Source organism: Lynx rufus, unplaced genomic scaffold (genome assembly GCF_022079265.1).
Source record: "Lynx rufus isolate CCGP_SWC_20201006 ecotype Redwood Valley unplaced genomic scaffold, mLynRuf1.p SCAF_14, whole genome shotgun sequence".
Classification (NCBI taxonomy): Eukaryota; Metazoa; Chordata; class Mammalia; order Carnivora; family Felidae; genus Lynx; species Lynx rufus.
The window spans coordinates 636,303-657,023 of NW_025814828.1; the positions used below are offsets into that span (position 1 = coordinate 636,303).

The 20,721-nt window shown below is 49.3% G+C and overlaps 1 protein-coding gene across 1 annotated transcript; it reads right to left on the reverse strand.

Moving 5' to 3' along the window:
* Positions 1–278: 278 nt before the first annotated feature.
* Positions 279–20,226, reverse strand: CRLF2 (cytokine receptor like factor 2). The gene is made up of 8 exons (XM_047075812.1): positions 20,117–20,226; positions 12,053–12,155; positions 10,440–10,603; positions 8,834–8,967; positions 6,641–6,803; positions 5,321–5,426; positions 3,150–3,234; positions 279–1,241 (listed from the first exon to the last, which is right to left on the reverse strand). The coding sequence occupies exons 1-8, from the start codon at positions 20,196–20,198 to the stop codon at positions 966–968; spliced, it is 1,113 nt and encodes a 370-aa protein (XP_046931768.1). The 5' UTR covers positions 20,199–20,226; the 3' UTR covers positions 279–965.
* Between the last annotated feature and the right edge of the window lie 495 nt (positions 20,227–20,721).

Consider the following 20,721-nt stretch of genomic DNA (forward strand, 5'->3'; position numbering starts at 1 on the left):
ATTAGACAAAACTCCCCTTGAGAACAGGAATGGGTTTTGTGCTTTGAAGCTAAAAGAGCCAGTGCGACTCTATCGCTGTGACCTCTGGGCGGGTTGCCTGTGACGTGGTTTCCTGCAGGGTCTGTGATAAAACTCTTTTCTTTGCATCCCTGGAGGGTTTTCGGGGTGGGAAAGAGGTTTTCCCCAACACACACATGCACACACACACACGAGCTCCAAACTTATTTACTGCAACGGGCAGAGACCCCAGACAGACAAGCTAGACTCACTGCCAACCCAAAGAACCAAGATCTCGATAATCCATGCAGTTGAAGCCCGGGCGATAAACCTTCCTTTATTTCCATTACAAAAGAAAAACACGGTATGTCCTCAAGGGCAGGACGGATCCGGTCGAAGGTCCACCTGCATCCAGACCGAACGCCACGCGTGTGGACGCCCACAGAAACGGACTCTGCTGGAGAACACGGTCCTGTCGTTGCCGAAGGGGTGTTTTCGCGTGTGAGGGCAGGCGCCGTGTGGCTCGTTCGCATCCGTAAAGCAGGCTTCCTTTCCTACCCGGGAGCGGAGTGGCTTGCTCGCGGGGCATGTGTGCTGCGTAACAAAAGGGCTCGCAAAGTGCCCAGGACGGTAAATGTTGTCGGAACAGCACGCGGGCGACGTGCACGGAGGGAGACGACGTCAGGGAGCCCTGGCCAGCGTCCTCCGCGACGGATGGGAAACCATCAGCCGCAGGCACATGTGAGCTGGAAACAAGAAGCACTCGACAGACTGAGTCCCGTCCACCATGCGTGGGGGGAAAGCTGACACACGGAGCGCCCTGGCTGGGCGGTTAGGGTCCTCAGTGAGCCCCCCACCCCCGCCACACACACTGGCATAGTTGGTGTTCCCTTCGTGGTCGTACTGAGTCCCTCAGATGCTACAATGTCAATGTAGGCCCCAACGTTGGGTTTTGAGTTTGCACCCCCTCATAACAGCATGTATGAGTTGTCAGTCATCACAAACGTGAAGCCCCCCAGAGAGACCACCTCGCCCCCTTGTGGGGGCTGGCACGCGACCGGGCTGGCGTCCCCGGAGGCCTCTTCCCCCTCCGTTGGAGGGCACAACGGGCCGGTCGTCACGATGGGCATCTCGGCCTCGGCCTTCTGTAGCTGGACAACGAGGGTCTCTTCGGGGACACACTCCTGCTCCGTGGCCTCCGTCTTGGCCACGTGGGACACGTTCTGTGTATCCTTGATCCATTCCTGCGGGAATAATAAAACAGTGCATCTTGAGCGCGAGGAAATGCCTCGGGGCTGGTGCAAGGGTCCTGTGGCCGAGCATCCCAGGGCCCCGGGCAGCCTCCCTGGGGAGCACACGCGGAGCCCCGGGGAACACAAAACCCTCTCGTTCGTGTTTGGCATCTTTGAGCTCTGCCCACAGTGCTTTTAGACCCGCCTCTTATCATCAGCCTCAGAGGCTGTTTCTAAACCCTGTGTGGCTCTTTTCACGTGTTAGGACAAGAAACAGGACTTTCGTGGTGGCACTTCTGGAACTTGATTCTGTTTGTGGGTCTCGCGGGGTCTTGTCGTCAGGGGGGAGCCTGGCTGGCTCAGTCGGCAGAATGTGCCACACGGATCCCTGTGGGTTCAACCCCTGCATCAGGCTCTGCGCTGACGGCTCGGAGCCCGGAACCCGCTTCGGATTCTGTGTCTCCCTCGGTCTCTGCCCCTCCCCCGCTCACGCTCTCTGTCTCTCTCGAAAACCAATGAACGGTGACCTTACAACTGCAGCACAGCCCTGCTCACCCCCGAAGCTCAAGTCCAAATAGCACAGCTTACTCAACACGCCCTATTCGTCAACGCATCTTCTACTCCCCTTCCCTCGCCTGCCAGCCACAGGCCCGCCCGCCCTTCTCCTCTGCCCTGTCACCTCTGCACAATTGATCACGCTTGGCCAAAACACCGCGGGAGCCCGCGGGTCTCAGCACCTCTTTGGGGCTTACGCTTCTTTTCTGGGACGCCCCAGAGTCATGTGCCCACGAAACAAACTTGTCTGCTGCTCATCTGTCTTTTGTGCGTTTCACTGGCAGGTTCTGGACACAGAAACTAAGGGGTGGAGGACGAGGTTTCCCCTGCTGTGTTCTTCCTCCCTGGTATCTAAGGGGTTTGGAAATTCAGCTTTGTCCTCGAGGAGGTGGAAGTCCCACAGCCTGCATACAGAAGCTTGTTTGGGAAACAGGGTCTTTGGAGATGGGATGGAGGGAAGGGTCTGAGAAGAGCCCGTCCTGGATCGGGGGGCCCTAAGCCAATGGCAGGTGTCCTTGTAAGAGACACAAGGGGACACACAGACACAGAGGAGAAGCCCCGTGAAGCTGGAGGCAGAGACGGGAGGGACGCGGCCACGAGCCCAAGGACGCCTGGAGCCCCAGAAGCTGGAAGAGGAGGAGGGACCCTCCCCTGGAGACTCTGGAGGGAGCACAGCCCTGCCTGGATCTCAGTGGTCCTGCCCTGCCTGGGTCGCAGTGGCCCTGCCCCTCCTGGACCTCAGCGGCCCTGTCCCCTCTGGATCTCAGGGGTCCTGCCTCCCCTGAAACTCAGTGGTCCTGCCCTGCCTGGATCTCAGCAGCCCCACCCTGCCTGGGTCTCAGCCTCTGGTCTGCAGAACTGGGAGACAGGAGGTGATTTGTTTGTGTTGTTTGAAGCCTCTGCTTGGGGGCCGTGCCGGGAAAGTGCTCACTCATTGTGCTGCACAAGCCAAGCCACTGGTGTTGAGCTCCCGAGGGTGGGGGCTGCTCCCCTCCCCCCAATTCCCAGCAGCTCCCGCTCATAGCCCCACCAGCCTCTCTCAAGTGAAGTAACGGCCGTAAACCGTTTTAAAAGCGGAAGTCTATGGTTTGTTTTCAGAGGTAACATTCACAGCACAACTTCCTGGGGAGATCAGAGGGTCGATTGGGCGGGAAAATCCCGAGAGGGCACAGATCTCCGGGGCCGATTGGAGCAGAGGCCGCCCTCTGAGACCCTGCCTGCACCTCGTGTGCGTGAGCAAGAGAAAAACAAGCACGCTGCGGGCTCTGGGTTCAGGAAAGGCTCGAGGGCGTCTCGGGAGGTCGCTCGCAGCAGGGCTTGGAGACAGGGCAGGAGCTTGGAGACAAACGGGGGGAGGGCAGTTACCTGGAAGTTACCCCGGTGCAGTTCAAAGAGCCCAGGGAAGGTGAGCTTGGGATCGGGCACGCTGGGCATGAGGCACTTGTGAAGTCTGAAACGCACAAGGAGATCTGGTCAGGCGGGCGGGCGGCATGTGACCCCAGGACCATGGTTTCGCTCAAGGCCACGAACGCACTGATTGGTGGAAACAGTCCTAAGAGGGGGGCCTGGTGGCAGTTAAGACCCAGGAGACACTGGGGGAGCCGCCTGCCCTTCCCCACCTGCCTAAAGTCTGACGCATCGCTTTCCCAGCTTGCGACGGAAATTTTCATTTGTAAAGGCGCCCCCCCCACCCCCACTTTTCACCAGGAAGAGGACCAATTTTATCAGCAACAAATTTCCACACACACGACCTTTCTCGCCATGAATTTGCGCTGTTCATGTTCTAGTCTCCTTCCCACAATTTCCGCCCTAGAGCTCCGGGACGCCTTGTCCTCTGCCTACCCGCTAGTGCACAAGCCCGTTGTTAAAGTCGTGTCTGAGCTCCCCAGACAAACTGCTGCTCCGCGTGTTCATTTCCTCCCAGGGAATCCCGCGTGCACGGAAAATCATACCATCAGTACAGAAACATATGCCTTTTCTCCTGTTAACCTGCCTTTGGTCACTTTAATTCACAGGCCCTCAGACACTGAAATTAAGAGGTTGTAATGTGATATGATCCTAATCTAATATGACTGGTGGCTTTGTAAAAAGAGAGACCGATTACAAGGATGGGTGTGCTCACAGACAGAAGGGACACAAGGAGAGGATGGGATTGACATGCTAAGGAGACAGACCATGGGAGAAACCAACTGTGCCCACACCTGGATCTCAGACTCCCAGCCTCAGCCCCGCCTGGATCTCAGACCCCCAGCCTCCAGCCCTGCTTGGATCGAGCCTCCCAGGCTCAGACCTGCCTGGACCTCAACCTCTAAGCTTCAGCCCTGCCTGGATCTCAGATTCTAGGCCTCCAGCCCTGCCTGGACTGCACACTCCCAACCTCAGCCCCCCCTGGATCTCAGACCCATCCAGCCTCAGCCCTGCCTGGATCTCAGACTCCCAGCCTCAGCCCCTCCTGGATCTCAGACTCCCGACCTCGGCCCTGCCTGGATCTCATACTCCTGGCCTCAGCCCTGCCTGGAACTCAGCCTCCCAGCCTCCAGAACTGAGACGGGATAGATGTCTGTGGTGGGAGCCTCTCCTTGTTTGCTCCTTTGTTACAGGAACCCTAAGATACCAGTACAGTTGACTGTTTACTCCTCACTGCAAGTAGGGGCTCCCCTTGAAAATAGTGCCAACTGTTAATGTGCTCCAGGAAGTGAGACCCTAACTTTCCCTCGGGGGGTGATTCCAGGTCTGTATTTAAAACACCAAACAGGGGCGCCTGGGTGGCTCCGTCAGTTAAGCGTCCGACTTTGGCTCAGGTCATGATCTCACTGTTCATGAGATCAACCCCTGCATCAGGCTCTGCACTGACAGCCTGGAGCCTGAAACCTGCCTCGGATTCTGTGTCTCCCTCTCTCTCTGCCCCTCCCCTGCTCATGCTCTGTCTCTCTTTGTGTCTCAGCAATAAATAAATGTTAAAAAAATTTATTAGTAAATCAATAAAACCCCAAGCACATCACTGGTAGAGAAGTGTTTGGACATCAGCGACTCAAGCTGGGAAAACAGAAGCGATTGGGTGGAAAGGTCATGTGCCACCCACAAGAATTAGACACAGCATCTCTGCCCCATAGCACGTTCCGAGGGGACCCTCCGGAGTTGTGCCACCCACCCCCCGGCACAGACCCGGCCTCAGTGCTCCGGGACCATTCTATATCTTCCTCTACGCGTGATCCCCAGCTGTTGCTATGGAAACCTCATCCTAAAAATCAAGGAAGGCACCCGCCCCCCCCCCCGGGGGCACCTGCACCTGTAAACGTCACAGTGGAACGTCTGGGCTCACTCCAGCTCTTGATTTCGGCTCCGGTCATGATCTCTTGGTCCTGGGATTGAGCCCCGTATCGGGCTCAGCGAGGAGTTCAGAGCCTGCTTTGCATTCTTTCTCTCTCTCTCTCTTTCTCTCTCTCTCTCCTCTCTCTGTCTCTCTCCCACCCGTGCTTGCTCTCCCTCAAATTAAATAAACAAACTTAAAAAAAAAACCAAAGGGTCATCCTTACCTCCGTACTTTCCATAAAGACAGAAGGAGAAGGGACACGGTCAGCAAGGCAATCATACCACAAATTAAAATAAATTTGGGGAAAAGCTTTTTCTCCTGGCATGAATCTGAAGCAAAACAGAACGAGCACTGTGAGTGTTCAACACGATTGGTCAGGCTCCAACCCCCACCCTCTACTTTTCTGCCCTTATAAATGGCAGGGTCAGAAAATCTTGATTTCAGTGGAAAATATCCTGGAAAGAGTGATGGTGTCTCTGGACAGCCACTGTAGGAGTCAACACACTGCCTTCAAGTACCTGCATTGCCAAGGGGGGGCGGGGGGCATTGAGGATACTGAGGCTTACTTTTGGCGATCATTTGTATGTCTGTCTATCCATCTATCCATCCATCCATCCATCCATCCATCCATCCAACATATCTATGTATCTATGTATCTATCATCTACCTATCTATCTATCCATCCATCCATCCATCCATTATATCTATCTATCTATCTATCTATCCATCTATCTATCCATCCATCCATCCATCCATCCATCCATCATATGTATGTATCTATGTATCTATCTATCCATTCATCCATCCATCCATCCATTATATCTATGTATCTATGTATGCATGTATCTATCTATCATCTATCTATCTATCTATCTATCTATCATCTATCCATCTACCCATCCATTCTATCTATCTATCTATCTATCTGTCTGTCTATCTATCTATCTATCCATCCATCTATCTATCCATTCGTCCATCCATCCATCCATCCATCATATCTATGTATCTATGTATCTATCTATCATCTATCTGTCTGTCCATCCATCCATCCATCCATCCATTATATCTATCTATCCATCCATCTATCTATCTATCCATTCATCCATCCATCCATCCATCCATCATATCTATGTATCTATGTATGTATCTATCTATCTATCTACCCATCCACCCATCCATCCTTCCAACCATCATATGTATGTATGTATGTATGTATCTATCTATCTATCTATCTACTTATCAACTTTTATTTACCTATCAATGTCAATTTATCTATCATCTATTTATGTATATAGCTATAATCTATGCCTAGATCAATGTAACATTCATAAGTAGTACTTGTTATTATTGTTGCTGTTAATACAAATAAAAATGAAATTACCCAATGAGGTAGGGAGTCTAGAGAGAGAAACGAGAAGGGCCCTCACTTTCAAACTGAACTCTGAAGTAGGCAGTGAGGTCATTCGTGTTTTCAGGTGCCCCCATTCCACTCTACCCAAAAGACAGGCTGCTGGCCTGTGCACTGCTGTGTAGCAAGCCTCACCTCTCAGCTCGCCCCTCTCCTGGTGTGTCACCTTGGACCAGTCACTTGGGTAAGTATCAGAGCCGTAGCTGGACTCCAGTGTTTTGACTCTGGCCCGGAAGAAATAACATTTCTCAGAATCCAAGCCTTGCATCGTAACATTGCAGGTTTCGCCCTCCTTCGACTGGAGAAAGAAAGCAAAGACAGTGATCACTGCCTTAGCCCAACTCTTTACCCTCATGTGAGAGACTCACATAAGACGCCTGCTTTTCAGCATTCATGTTGTTGTTGCAATTCTTCTGCCTGCCTAGCTACAAGCAATGGCAGAGACAAATGCAGCAACCATCTCCCCACTCCTCTCCAAGAAGAAACAATCCTTTGGAACACATACTCCCACAGATGCTTTTAAAGATTACTCAGTGAAAACTTATTCTTTGTAAAAACAAAACTAATTTTTTTTTATGAATCCAAAAGTGACTCATACTTACTTTGGAGACTTTAGAAAACATACACACACACAAACACTCAACCAAAAAACCGTAAAAACCTTTCATTCTATCTCCATGATATAATCACTTAACAGTCATTACACATCGCTTGTACCACTAAATGTCACTTTTTATCACTAAGTATCACTTCTTGTCACTAAAAAGCCTTTGGTGGCTCTTACATATTTGATCATATAGATGTGCCATAATTTATTTGACTATCTTTCTATTGTGTGTCATATAGGTGGCCTCCAATGCTTTGTATTTATTTCAGACGTTTCAATAGATGTCTTTGTGAATAAAACCTCATCCCCATTTTCAATTCTTTCCTTATAATCAGTCTCTAAAAAGGGGCTCAATAGATGAGAATTGGGCAACTTATACACACTTCAAGTCTGTTAACGCTCAATATCGTTGATCAGGACACATTGTGTTACTAGCATGTTCTTCAGATAAACTCCAATACCCACCTATCACTGAGACATGTGTTTCTTTGATGAGTTTCATCAAATTTCATTTCAGTGGTTCCGTTCTACCAGACCAGCAGTAGGTCAGTTTTCCTCTTTTTTGATAGGCTCCCTGCAGCTTCTAGTACATACAACTGCCTTACGATGATCCTCTCAATACAGTGTATTCTCACTTTTATCCTTACTGTTGCATTTCTCTTCCCAAGTTGCCCTAGCTACATGCTCCTTCTGTGCCCTCATTGCATGGGATTTAGTAGACACTCAGTAAGTATATCTTAAATGAATGTTGAAGGCAGCCCTTCCCATCCCCCCTAGGGATGGCAGACATCGAGTGTCCTGGGCTGAGATGTTCAGTAATACTCACCCTGCCTTCTCTCCCCCTACTCCCTGGATGGGGCCATGGGATATGGTGCTTCTGGTCGACCTCACTATCCAAGTCTGCAGAGATCAGTGAACACAGGTGTACTTGCAGAATTATGGAATCATTGACTCCTGAGAGTGGCAGGTAACTCAGAGTCCACGTTGCTTAGCCACTTGTGCTGTCCTGTAGGAGAGCCCCTCCAATCCAACTTCAGACTTGGGGGCCTTCACGGATGGGCACCTCCCTGCACCTGGTTGCAGGTGATTCCATTTCCTGTCTGCAGATTTCTCCCATTGGCTCCCGTTCCCCTTTTGCGAAGAACTTAATCCCTTGTCTACACGGTAGCCATCTGATTATTGGAAGATAGCTGTGAGCCACTGGGTCATTCATAGTCACGTAATTTTAATTTATTCCATAGACTGTGCTCATATACTCAGAACCAGAAAGAGTTCCCATATGTTTACAAGGCATACAAACAGGGGTGGGTGGCACCCAGGGTGTGACTGGGAGGGTGTGATGGTGATGAATTTTATTTGTGAATCTGGCCACATTTGGCATCCACTTTTGTAGTCATATGTCAGCCTAGGTGTTACTGTGTTTTTAATCAGCCAACTTTAGATCACTCCATAAGGTGGGTGAGCCTCACTCAATCACTTGAAAGCCTTGAGAGGACAGACTGGAGTTTCCCAGAGAAGAGGAAATTCGGTCTCAAGACCATAATGGAAACCTGTCTGGGTTTCCAGCCTGCTGGTCTGAGACTCCCCTGACCCTATAATCCCAGAAGCACTTCCTTAAAATAAATGTCAACACATGTCTCTGAGTCTCTCCACGTCTCTCTCAGTTACCACTTGGGGATTCTCGCGCACACTCGCCCTGAGAAGACGCCACCCCCACTCACCTGCCACTCAGTGTCGAATATGCTCTTGTATTGGATTTCGTAGACAAGACGCTTGTAGGGCAGGTCAGAACAGGTGACCGTCACAGCGTCTTCGTGCCAGCAGAAACTCAAATCTTCTGGGGAGCTGGGTTTCACTGAGAAGGAGAGACAACAGAATGACCGCCACCTCTAGGAAGACAAAGATTCCACATCGCTAACATTATAGGGGTAAGTTTGCTTAGTTTTTCTGCCTGCATGAATCCTTCCGTAAATACCTTATGGGATTGAGGGGTTATCTATTGCAGAGGTTTTAACCAGAGCGTCAAGGACCTGTGTGTGGGTCACAGAAGGAACTCTTCGAAATTGTGTGAAAAGTTCTTAAGTATCTGTTATGGGATCCAGAGTGTGCCCCTAAAAAAAGGATGTGTTAAAGTCCTAGCCGCCCCCCAATATCTCACAATACGACTGTGTTTCAAAATGGAATCATTAGAGGTGTAATTATTAAAGATAAGACGGGGGTTAGTGGAGTAGGGTGGGTTCTGATCCTATATCATTGGTGTCCTCATAGGAGGACACAGACACACGCAGAGGGAGAAGGGCGTGTGAACACACATAGATGATATACCTCTGGGCCTGTGAAGGTAGAAGGATAGATGGGGCTGATGTCTCTACAAACGAAGGGACACCAAGGGTTACCAGAAAGCCACCAGAAGCCAAGAGACAAGCATGGAACAGATTCTCCCCCAGAGCCTCCAGAAGGAGCTAGCCTTGATTTCACACACTGGGGTCTTTGTAAGCGTGGGAGGGTACATTGCTCTGGTTTTGAGCCGCTCGTTTTGTGGTCCTTGGTTACCGTCAGTCCAGCAAACCGAAATGAAGACTGAACATGGGAAACATCACATGAGACTCCTTCCCAGTCAGCCTGTCCTGTACCAAAGGGACACTGGGGTGGGTTAAACGGTGTCCCCCCACAAGAACGTCCAAGTCCTAATCTCTGGCACCTGAGAATGTGGCTTTATTAGTAAATTAGTAAAATTTCATCAAGGTAGGATGAGGTCATTGTGGATGAGGGTGGCCCTGAATCCAATGGCCGTTGTCGTTGTATTAAGCTGCCCAGTTTCTGGTAATTTGTTATGGCCGCCCTTGGAAGCTGCTACAGAGCCCATGACTGATTTTATGCGTAAGGGGTCCATAGCCCTCGTCACGGGCTGAGATAGACTGTGACACTCCATCCGTCAAAAAACAGAAAAAAAAGAAAAAACCCACTGCTACCTTACAGAAATCTAGAGTAAAGAATAAACATTTTGGAAAGAGGGTTTCATCCTATTTGTACACTTTGTAACCCGAGATTGACGGCCAACCCTGGAGGCAGGTGATTAAAACCCGTGGGGTGCTATCGAGGGTGAGAGGGCGTTTCTCTCTGTCTCTCTGCTGGGGGCCAGGGGGCCATGCCACATCTTGGGGTGTCTCACCTCACAGCCTCCACGGGGTCCCCCGGGGTCCCCTGCTCAGTGTGGACGCATCCCTGCCCGGTGTGTGTGACAAGACAGACTTTGTAGACGGCCAGTCTCTTCTCCGTTGGAGGAGGAAAGCAGCACGTGGCACTGACTTCTTTTCGGGTACTTACGGTACGCGCTTATCCACTCGCACTTTTGGAAAAGGATATCCGTTCCATTCCCAAGGGAAAAGCACAGGATTTCGTCCTTTCTTGCCTCCAGGAGGCAGCCGGCAGTGTGGCTTTCGTGAACGATGTAGTTGCAGCATGGGCGACTGGCCTCATCGCTACTCAGCCTGCAATTACAAAGCAGAACGCGTCAGCCGTAGACAGCCTGTGAAAATAGCACCTTGGCACATCGACGGCAAGTGGTGTTTATTCTTTACAAGGACGAGGACTCTTTCCTACAAGCACAGCAAGAACGATCGGAACAGAAAAGCGTCCCTTCTCTCGAAAGGTGAGGCCCCTTGAATGTCTCCTGGACTGGGCTGAACGCGGGCTTTGCAAACACATGTCCGTGGACTAATCCCTGGAATCTGTGAATGGTATCGGATTGGGAAATACAGTCAGTGTCGACGTGATTAAAAGGTCTGGACGTAAGATCGTCAGGCATGACACTGTGTCCTAGAGTGAATGGAGGAATCCGTGTAAGAAACACAAGGGAACAGACGCAGACAGGGAGGAGAGGCCACATGAAGACAGAGGCAGACATGGGAGGGACATTAACCAAGAGACACCTGAGGACTCGGAAGCTGGAAGAGGCAGGAAGGACGCTCCCCTGGAGCCTCTGGAAGGACTATGACCATGACCCTCCTGGATCTCAGTGGTCCTGCCCCCCCACCCCAATCTCAGCGGCGCTGTCACTCCTGGACCTCAGCAGCCCTGCCCACACTGGATCTCAGACTTCTGGTCTCCAGATCTGGGAAAGCATGAATTTCTGCTGTTCTAAGCTGCACAATTTCCAATACTTTGTCACAACTGCCCCCAGAAAACTAATAAAAGTACAGTTTAACTTGCATGGTAACCATGCCCCTGACTTGAGGAGGCACTTGGGGAGGGATGTAGCAAGACTGAAGATGTGTCTGAGGTATCCTGCAATGTTAAGTCGAAGCAGTGGCCAGATCAACAACGCCCTTGATAACAAACTGATACTCAAGTGACTTAGCTGTGTGAGTGCCTAGGAATCCCAGCGCCTTTTTCTTCTTGAGTCTCATTTATCACCCCAATTCACCTTAAAACACAGCTCCTGCCTACACTTTCCCATTGATCTCTTATTGTTCCAAACTGCGAAGAATCAATCACACACCAGACACCTCCCCTTCACAATTCAGACTCAACTAATTGGAGAATCCTTAGCTCCCTCATCTATGCTCCTGTGTTGGAGTGAGTGACACACATAAGCCCGTGATAGGGACACACATTTTCAGAAGGTGGCTGTCGCTAAGCTCGTGTGAAAAATCCCACAAGGTTCACCTTTGCCATGGCTGCAACTCAGGGAAAGTTGTGTCTGTGTCGGTCAGAATCTAGGTGGTTTTGAGCGTGACTCAGTCATCACTCGGTTCCACGTCTCGGGGATCTTTGGTTGCAGTCGCAGTGAGGGCTTGAGGCTACACCAGCCACAGACGTTCACACGTGCACGTTCTGACTTTTCCCACGTTCGCTATCTCTGCCTCCCAACTGTTGGCATCTCAGAGGGAGACATATTTGAGCTCAGAGCACGGTTTCCCCGTCCCGAGAGCACTTACTTGTAGACGAAAGTCAGATTTGTCCCCGAATATCGTCTTGGGCTCCATGTGACCTGCACAGTCTCAAAGTTAAAGTTGATAATCCGAACCTGCAGGACTGGTTCTGGGTGAAAAGAGACAAATAGGGTGTCTTTTGAGGCAATGCTGAAAACGGTTGGAGGTTTGTAAAAGGACAGCAGCACATCCGTCATAAGGATAGTAGAGTGCTTTAAAGGGACAGACAGAATCACGATTGTCCGAAACAAGCCAAGCATTAATTATATCGGTAAGAGCGGCAGGATAGATAAAGGTTGCTCAGGATAGAAGCAAACGTCAGCAGCAAGGCTACAGCTACCCAGGGACGCCTGGGTGGCTCAGTCGGTTGAGCCTCCAACTTTGGTTCAGGTCATGATCTCACAGTTCATGGGTTCGAGCCCTTCATCAGGCTCTGTGCTGACAGCTCAGAGCCTGGAGCCTGCTTCAGATTCTGTGTCTCCCTCTCTCTCTCTTCCTCTCCGTCTCCCTCTCCCTCTCTCCCTCCCCTCTCTCTCTCTCTCAAAAATAAACATCAAAAAAAAAAGATTATAGCTACCTTTCTTGTGATGTTCACAAGAGATAATGGCCATTATTAGAGTAAACAGCACCTATGGAGTGTCAACCATGTGTCTGATGACATCATCTTTTGTAGTCACACGAAGGGCATTAGACACCAGCAAACTCACTGTCTCTCTTGGAACAGCACACATGACAAGTTGAGAAAAAGTTTACAGACAAGTGAGTCCTTTGGTCTTGGCTTTTAAAGCTACTTAAGCTTGTGCAGTTTTGATGCTCACAGATGTCTGGGTTAGTCATTGTGAAAGTGGTTAGTGGGTGTATTCTAGCATCGGGAAAATATGCACTGATCCTGAGGGTTACAACGGGCAACTTTCCAAGTGTCAGAGAAGGGAGTAACAATTTGGGGAATAAGGAAGACTAGCATGAACTCAGTGGTGTTGGGTTGGGTTAAAGTGGATAGAGAATAGATAGATAGATAGATAGACAGACACAATGGATGGATGGATAGATAGATAGATACATAGATACATAGACAGACATGATGGATGGATGGATGGATGGATGGATAGATAGACATGATGGATGGATGGTTAGATAGATAGATAGATAGATAGATAAATGGATAGGGGATGGATATGTAGATAGATAGATAATCGATGGTTGGATGGATGGATGGATGGATAGATGAAAAGATGATTGATGGGTGGATAGATAGATAGATAGATAGATATAAAGATGGATGGATAGATGGATGGATGGATGGATGGATCAAAGGACACATTTCTAGCACCCAGCAGGTTGTGGGTGAGAGGAAGGTGAATAGACACATGTCCACAAATGCTGAGAAAGAGAGTCTGGAAGTCCCCAGGTCAGGGACTCCCACTCCACATTCAGTTCTGGGTTCAGCCCCCATCCCCACCCCTCAAGCAGGAGGCAAATACATGTCCTGGTGGTATCGCTGTGTGCTCAGCTCTGACATCTGTGGGCTGGATAGTTTGGCCTGATGAACACTCATGGGGTCACATCCCACCTCATGGTCCAGAATTAACCATTCTCTGTCACTGTGGCCCCACAGCAATCCAAGTCCAATCTTGTGTTTCACTAATGTGTCCCTGAGGAGCTCCTACCAATATTCTCACACAATGGCCCAATGACTGTCTACACTGTGGAAATGAACAAAGACCACCCGAATGAGAACAAGCAGAAGAGGTTTGTTGAAAGCTTGCTGTACCATGTGATTGGCTGGAGGAGTGTATGTGGCTTTCTCTGATTGGTTCTGAGTTGGAAGCGTGGATGCAATTTAGGGAAGTCGTCAGATATTGACTCGAGGGGCTGGTTTCCTGGACAGGTTGTCCAGGTTGCGTATCAGAGCTCTGTTTTCATAGATCATTTGGCCATTGGCCATCTGTGTAGTCTGTCTTTCAATGTCCTGCATGTTGGCAATCTGGCTTCCATTAATCAACACAGCTATTCTACTTATTCTAGTTTTCTTTTTCCAATCTGGTTGATGACATCACATCACCCACTGTGCCCAGCCCTGTGCTCAACACGTGGAAAAAGCTTCAGGAAAGACATGCTGAACTGATAAGCAAAGGCATGTAAACAAGTTGGACTCTCTGTGAAAACTCCCGTCATGGGACTCTGGGTCTATCACAGCCTCTGAAAATCAAAGGCGGAATGAGGGGTATGAATTTTCCTTGAGTTTTTAAGGAAGCCTTTCTAATGCTCAGAGTGTGCAGAATACTTCTGTTCTGTGCTGGCCATTGTTCCTGATGTAACTGACCTTGACCTTCATGCATCGGTTCCAGAAGTAGAGAGAGAGAGGTCGAGAAGGACGTTCTAGCTTCTGGAAACCCCTGATCTTCCAAAGGGGAACGAGTGTCCATTTCTTATGGTGAACACCTTCAGGTTCTGAAAGGGAGGGAACTTGACCGCTCAGTCCTCAGCAAACATTAGGTTAGATTTTTTGACCTCCGTCTGTGGGAAATGTCTGATTGATAAAGCCAGACAGCTCCATCCACCAGCAGGAAAGCAGAAGTGATCTTGTGGTTTCATCTGATGAGTTGGCTGCAGGGACAGGAGGCAGCTTCCTCGATTCGAGGAGGAGAAACAGGGACGTCAGTTGGGCATCTGACTTTGGCTCAGGTCATGATCTCACAGTTCGCAGGTTTCAGCCCCACGTCGGACTCTGTGCTGGCAGCCCAGAGTCTGCAACCTGCTTCCCCCTCTCTCTCTGAGCCTCTCCTCCCCATCTCTCTCAAAAATAAACATTAAAAAAATTTAAAAAGTAAAAAAAAATAATAATGAAGGAGAAAGAAAAGGTAGTCCCTGTGTCCCTGTTGCTTCCTTCCAAGGATGGACTGAGGCATTCCTGCCAAGCGTACGTGAGGGACATGTCTGGGGTCCTCAACACGGGGGTGTGGGCAAGACATCTCTGAGAAGGAGACGGAATCCATGGGAGACTCCCCGCTGACCGTACAAAATGTTTTCGTGCAGCACGGTGCTGCTGTCGAGGCGGTGGGACCTGAGATTAGCAAGCCATGTGTCAGGGCTCGGGTGCGGTTTGCAAAGTACAAAGGAAACCTTTGCTTGTGCATGTGGTCCTCACCCCTGCCCTGTGCCTTGTAAGGGCAAATCTAAATTTAAAAATAAAAGACCTCATGGTTCCTGTTAAAAGTCAATGGGGCGTCTGGCTGGCTCAGACAGTGGAGTGTGAGATTCTCGATCTTGGGGTTGGGATTCACGTTGGCTCTTGAGAGTACTTTAAAGGCGTCTTCCAATTATTAAAACATAATTTAAAATCTAAAATAAAATAAAATAAACTATCTTTTGTCCATAAAATAAAATAAAATAAAATAAAATAAAATAAAATAAAATAAACTATCTTTTCTCCATTGGATGAAGCCAGTTAGCTCAACGCAGATGGTCACATCCATGAATTTAGGGAGAACTTTGTATGACAAACAGTACTGACGAGGCTCCTACTGGGGAACTAGTGATCGCTTGTCCCCAGAATACGTGTGTAATGGGTTCTGCCCACCAGCTCTATAAAAGGGTTTCCATCTTCGCAAATCTCTTTAACGGATTGCATGGGAGTCAGACGGCGTTGAGGCTGAATGTTTATTTTAACATATGATGGTTCTTCTCCTTTGTGGAGGAGGCTTCTGGACGGGCAGCCATTTTGCCTCTGATTAAATTTTCCAGACAGGGTGAGGAGAACCCACACGTCTGTAGGAATTACCCACCCTCCTGGGCCACGGGTCTGTTATTTCCACGAAGCTTTACCCCACAGCTGTTGGTCACAAAACGTGCGAATTTTACTAGATGTGATGAATTTATTGGGTTCTGTCGAGAGGCAAAGGTGTAAAACTCTAGAACTTGTAGGACAGACAGCCCTAGTGATGCAAGCTGTCTGTCCAGAGGGTGGGGGTGAGGGACAGAGAGACAAAGGTCTTTGGGGCACTGATTTCCAGACTTCATCAATAGTTCATGAGAATGCACACTTCCGTGGAGACCCCCTCATGCACAAGATGATGGGGCCAGGAGATGGGGCGGGGCGCAAGGACATGTTTCATGGGGACTGAGTTTTAGTTTGGGAAGCTGAGAACATTCTAGAAATGGATGTTAGGGATGATTGCACAAAAATGTGAATGTACTTAATACAGTGCTTAACATGGAAATTTTTACATATAGTCTACCATAATTGTTTAATTTTTTTAATGTTTGTTTATTCCTCAGAGAGAGAGAGAGAGAGAGAGAGAGAGACTGTGAGTGGGGGAGGGGTAGGGTCAGAGGCAGACACAGAATTGGAAGCAGGCTCCAGGCTCCAAGCTGTCAGCACAGAGCCCGACACGGGGCTCAAACTCACGCATCATGAGATCATGACCTGAGCTGAAGTCGGACGCTCAACCCATGAGCCCCCCAGGAGCCTCGGTTTACCACAACTGTTTAAAACAGAATAAGCAACTTAATTTTGTAAAAATTGTATCTGACCACATAATTTTATGATACCTCATGACCTGGTCTTGGGAGCAACCTAAGAAAGGGTTGAAAAGGGGGCGCCTGGGTGGCTCAGTCGGTGAAGCGTCCAACTCTTGATTTGCAGGGCAGGTCATCGGTTGACCTGATGGTTCATGACACGGAACCCTCCCCCAGGTCGGGCTCTGTGCTGATGGCCTGGGGCCTGCTGGGGATTCTCTCTCTTCCTCTCTGTCTCCTCCTTCCCATACTCTCTCTCTCTCTTTCTCTCAAAATAAATAAACATTTTTATTTATTTATTTTTTTTTCAACGTTTATTTATTTTTTTTGGGACAGAGAGAGACAGAGCATGAACGGGGGAGGGGCAGAGAGAGAGGGAGACACAGAATCGGAAACAGGCTCCAGGCTCTGAGCCATCAGCCCAGAGCCCGACGCGGGGCTCGAACTCCCGGACCGTGAGATCGTGACCTGGCTGAAGTCGGACGCTTAACCGACTGCGCCACCCAGGCGCCCCTAAATAAACATTTTTAAAAGCCTATTCTATCAAAAAGAAAAAAAAAGACAGAAATGGTTGCAATGAATTCTTCTGATTCTGATCATGTTTTCTATACAGACAGAAAGGTGATTAATGGATCACGAGAATTTGCTGCAACGAGGGACTCTGCCCCCAAAGAGCCCTGGGTATTTCTGGGGTGAGTACACAAGGTCCCATCAGAGCAGTGGGTCATGGGGCCAGTGGGCGGGTGGGGGGGGGGGACCACGGCGTCACAAGGTAGGCAATGTCACTTAGAATGCTTGCTCACTTCCCATTCCCGGGGGCCCTCGGGTTTCCAGTAACGAGACCACTGCCAACCCAACACCCACGGCGTCGGTCGAGTAGGAAAGTGTCTGAATCTACTCCTGAAACGAATACGACACTATTTGTTGACTACCTTGAGTTTAAGTGACAAAAAGAACCAAGATTTTTTTTTAAGCTGGGGGGTGCCCGGGGGGGGGTTCAGTGGACTAAATGTCTGACTTTGGCTCACATCATGACTTCAGGGTTCATGGGTTTGAGCCCCACGTCCAGCTCCCTGCTGTCAGTGGGCATCCGCCTCTCTGTGCCTCTCTCTCTGCCCCGTGGCTTTCTGAGTCCCCGTAGATTCACGACGGGACACCCTGGGTTCCCGGGACTTAGTTCCGAAGGCTTTCCCAGCTGCAGTGACTGGGGGGAAGGCAGGTCCCTTGTAAGAAGGGCGAGCAAACCACAGATGCCTTTCAGCAAGAAAACCAGCGTCAGTGTTTTCTGAGAAGTTACTAGAAAGGCTTGCAGTGCGTTCAGCTTGACCCTGAGCCATCAGTGGGTCTGTCTGTCCACCTCTGTCCAGTAAAGACGCTTAGAGGCACCTGCTGATGGGTGTGCTTCAAGCGGGTCAGAATCCACAACTGGTCTAAACCCAGGGTGTCTGGGGGGCTCCGTCGGTTAAGCATCCGACTCTTGATTTGGGCTCGGGTCCTGATCTCACGGTTCGTGGGTTCGAGCCCCACATCGGGGTCTGTGCTGATGGCTCAGAGCCTGGAACCGCTTCGGATTCCGCGTCTCCCTCTCTCTCTGCCCCTCCCCCACTTGCACTCCGTCTCTGACTGCACACAGTCTGGGAATCACCAGGCCAGCCCGGGGACCCCCCCCCATCCAGGCTCCCTCGGACCCCTTCCTGGGCCGTCTGGAAACCCCATGTGTCATCAGCAGACCATAGCAAACAGGTGCCCACGGGCCCTTGCAAACCAGGCGCTAAGCAGGCAGTGTGACAGTTCAGAACAGAAAAGTCCCTGATGTGCCCTCGGAGGCTCCCATCTCCACCACCTGCCAGGCTAGAAAATCAAGTCCAACCTGTTCAGGAAGGAAGGACACCTGCCCCCAGGCTCTCCACCCTCTCTCCCTGGCCCCTTCTATCAAAGCTTGTAACATATGAGCATGGACCGGGAAAGAAGGTTCTGGAAACTAGCAGGCACGGGTTCAGACAACGCACACCTGTGACGGCCTGACACGGCGGGGACACCCTCATGTTCGTCCGAGGATCTCTGGTGACTTGTTCTCCTCACCAGCAGATACACGTTAATTGAAAGCAAACCCTTGGATCTCTTGCAAGGAAGGCAGCAAGAACCGTGAAACCACCAGAATCTCGGTGGGGCACCCAGGGGCTCATTTATTGATTTATTTTTCCATTCACGCCTGATCCATTCAAGCGCCATCAATAGTGAGCCCTCTGTGGGGTGCCCGATGGGCTCTGGATTTCAGCTCAGGTCATGATCTCGGGGTTTGTGAGTTTGAGCCCTGACTCGGGCTCTGTGCTGACAGTGCGGAGCCTGCTTGGGATTCTCTCTCTCTGACTGTGCCCCTCCCCTGCTCATTTTCTCTCTCTCTCTCTATCCCTCTTTCTGCCCCTCCCCTGCTCTCTTGCTCTCTCTCTCTCAAAATAAATAAATAAACATGAAAAAACAACAGTGTCTCTTCACATCAGAGAAACTCAGGTTTTCAGAGACTCAGAGAACTGTCCAAGCTCCTTGTTACTTTTACAAACAAAAACCAAACAAAAAGACACTGTAGTTGCAAAAGAGAAAAAAAAGATAAGAAAGAAAGAGAAAGAGAGAGAAGGAAGGAAGGAAGGAAGGAAGGGAAAGAAAGAAAGAAAGAAAGAAAGAAAGAAAGAAGAAAAGGAAGGAAGGAGTGAAGGAAGGTAAGAGAAAGAAAGAAAGAAAGAAAGAAAGAAAGAAAGAAAGAAAGGAGGGAAAGAAAGAAAGAAAGAAAAAAGGAAGGAAAGGAGAGAGAGAAAGAAAGAAAGAAAGATGGAGAAAGAAAGAAAGAAGGAAAGAAAGAAAGACAAAAAAGGAAGGAAAGGAGAGAAAGAAAGAAAGAAAGAAAGAGAGAGAAAGAAAGAAAGAGAAAGAGAGAGAGAAGAAATGAAGGAGGGAAAAGAGAAAGAAAGAAAGAAGGAAAGAAAGAAAGAAAGATGGAGAGAGAAAGAAAGAAGGAAAGAAAGAAAGAGAAAGAGAGAGAGAAAGAAGGAAGGAAGGACGGAAAAGAGAAAGAAAGAAAGAAAGAAAGAAAGAAAGAAAGAAAGAAAGAAAGATGGAGAGAGAAAGAAGCAAAGAAAGAAAGAGAGAAGAAAGAAACAAGAAAAGGAAGGAAGGAGTGAAGTAAGGAAAGAAAGAAAGAAAGAAAGAAAGAAAGAAAGAAAGAAAGATGGAGAGAGAAAGAAGGAAAGAAAGAAAGAAAGAAAGAAAGAAAGAAAGAAAGAAAGAAGAAACAAGAAAAGGAAGGAAGGAGTGAAGTAAGGAAAGAAAGAAAGAAAGAAAGAGAAAGAAGGAAAGAAAGAAAGAAAGAAGCAAGAAACAAGAAAAAGAAGGAAGGAGTGAAGTAAGGAAAGAAAGAAAGAAAGAAAGAGAGAGAAAGAAGGAAAGAAAGAGAAGGAAAGAAAGAAAAGAAGGAAGGAAGGGAAAGGGCAGGGAAGGGTACGTTCAACTCAAGGACACTCTGTGTGCACATGTCACCGCATCTGCACGGCGGCTCACCCTGTCCCGCGTCCCCCGAAGCCGTCGCACGTCCCAGCAGAAACAGGGCGGCCGCTGCACAGGGCAGGAAGACTGTCCTCATGCTGGGCCAGAGAGGAGGCAGTGAGCAGGATCTGTGCCCTGACGCCTAAGGCACAGAGGTCACCCTGTTTTTAAAGAGTGGAACAGAAACAAGGAAATGACAACGGGAAGCAGGGTGGATCTTAAAAAGACGACTCTTGAGAAAAAAAAAAAACCAACATCACGACCAAAAAGCGACATCAGTCTTGCACCCACGCTCACGAGCTGGGCTCCAAGCCTTCCCGGCTGGTCAGGACCATCCTGAGCGGATTGGGCTCCTGCAGCCACTTTGTGCTCAGGGGTGCTGGACAGCAGGCTTCAAGGTGACCCAGAGGCACAGACATTTGGCGCCCCCTCCCCATCCGTCTCCAGCCATGTGGGCGAGAGCCTGGCATCCCTACGGTCACACTCTGGGGACTTTCAGAATTCGAATGACGGATCTTTTTTTTTTTTTTTTTTTTTTTTTTTGGTCTCAGGGTTATGAGTTCAAGCCCCCCACTGGGGATCGAGATGACCTTCAAAAATGTTTTTCTTCAATTCTACTA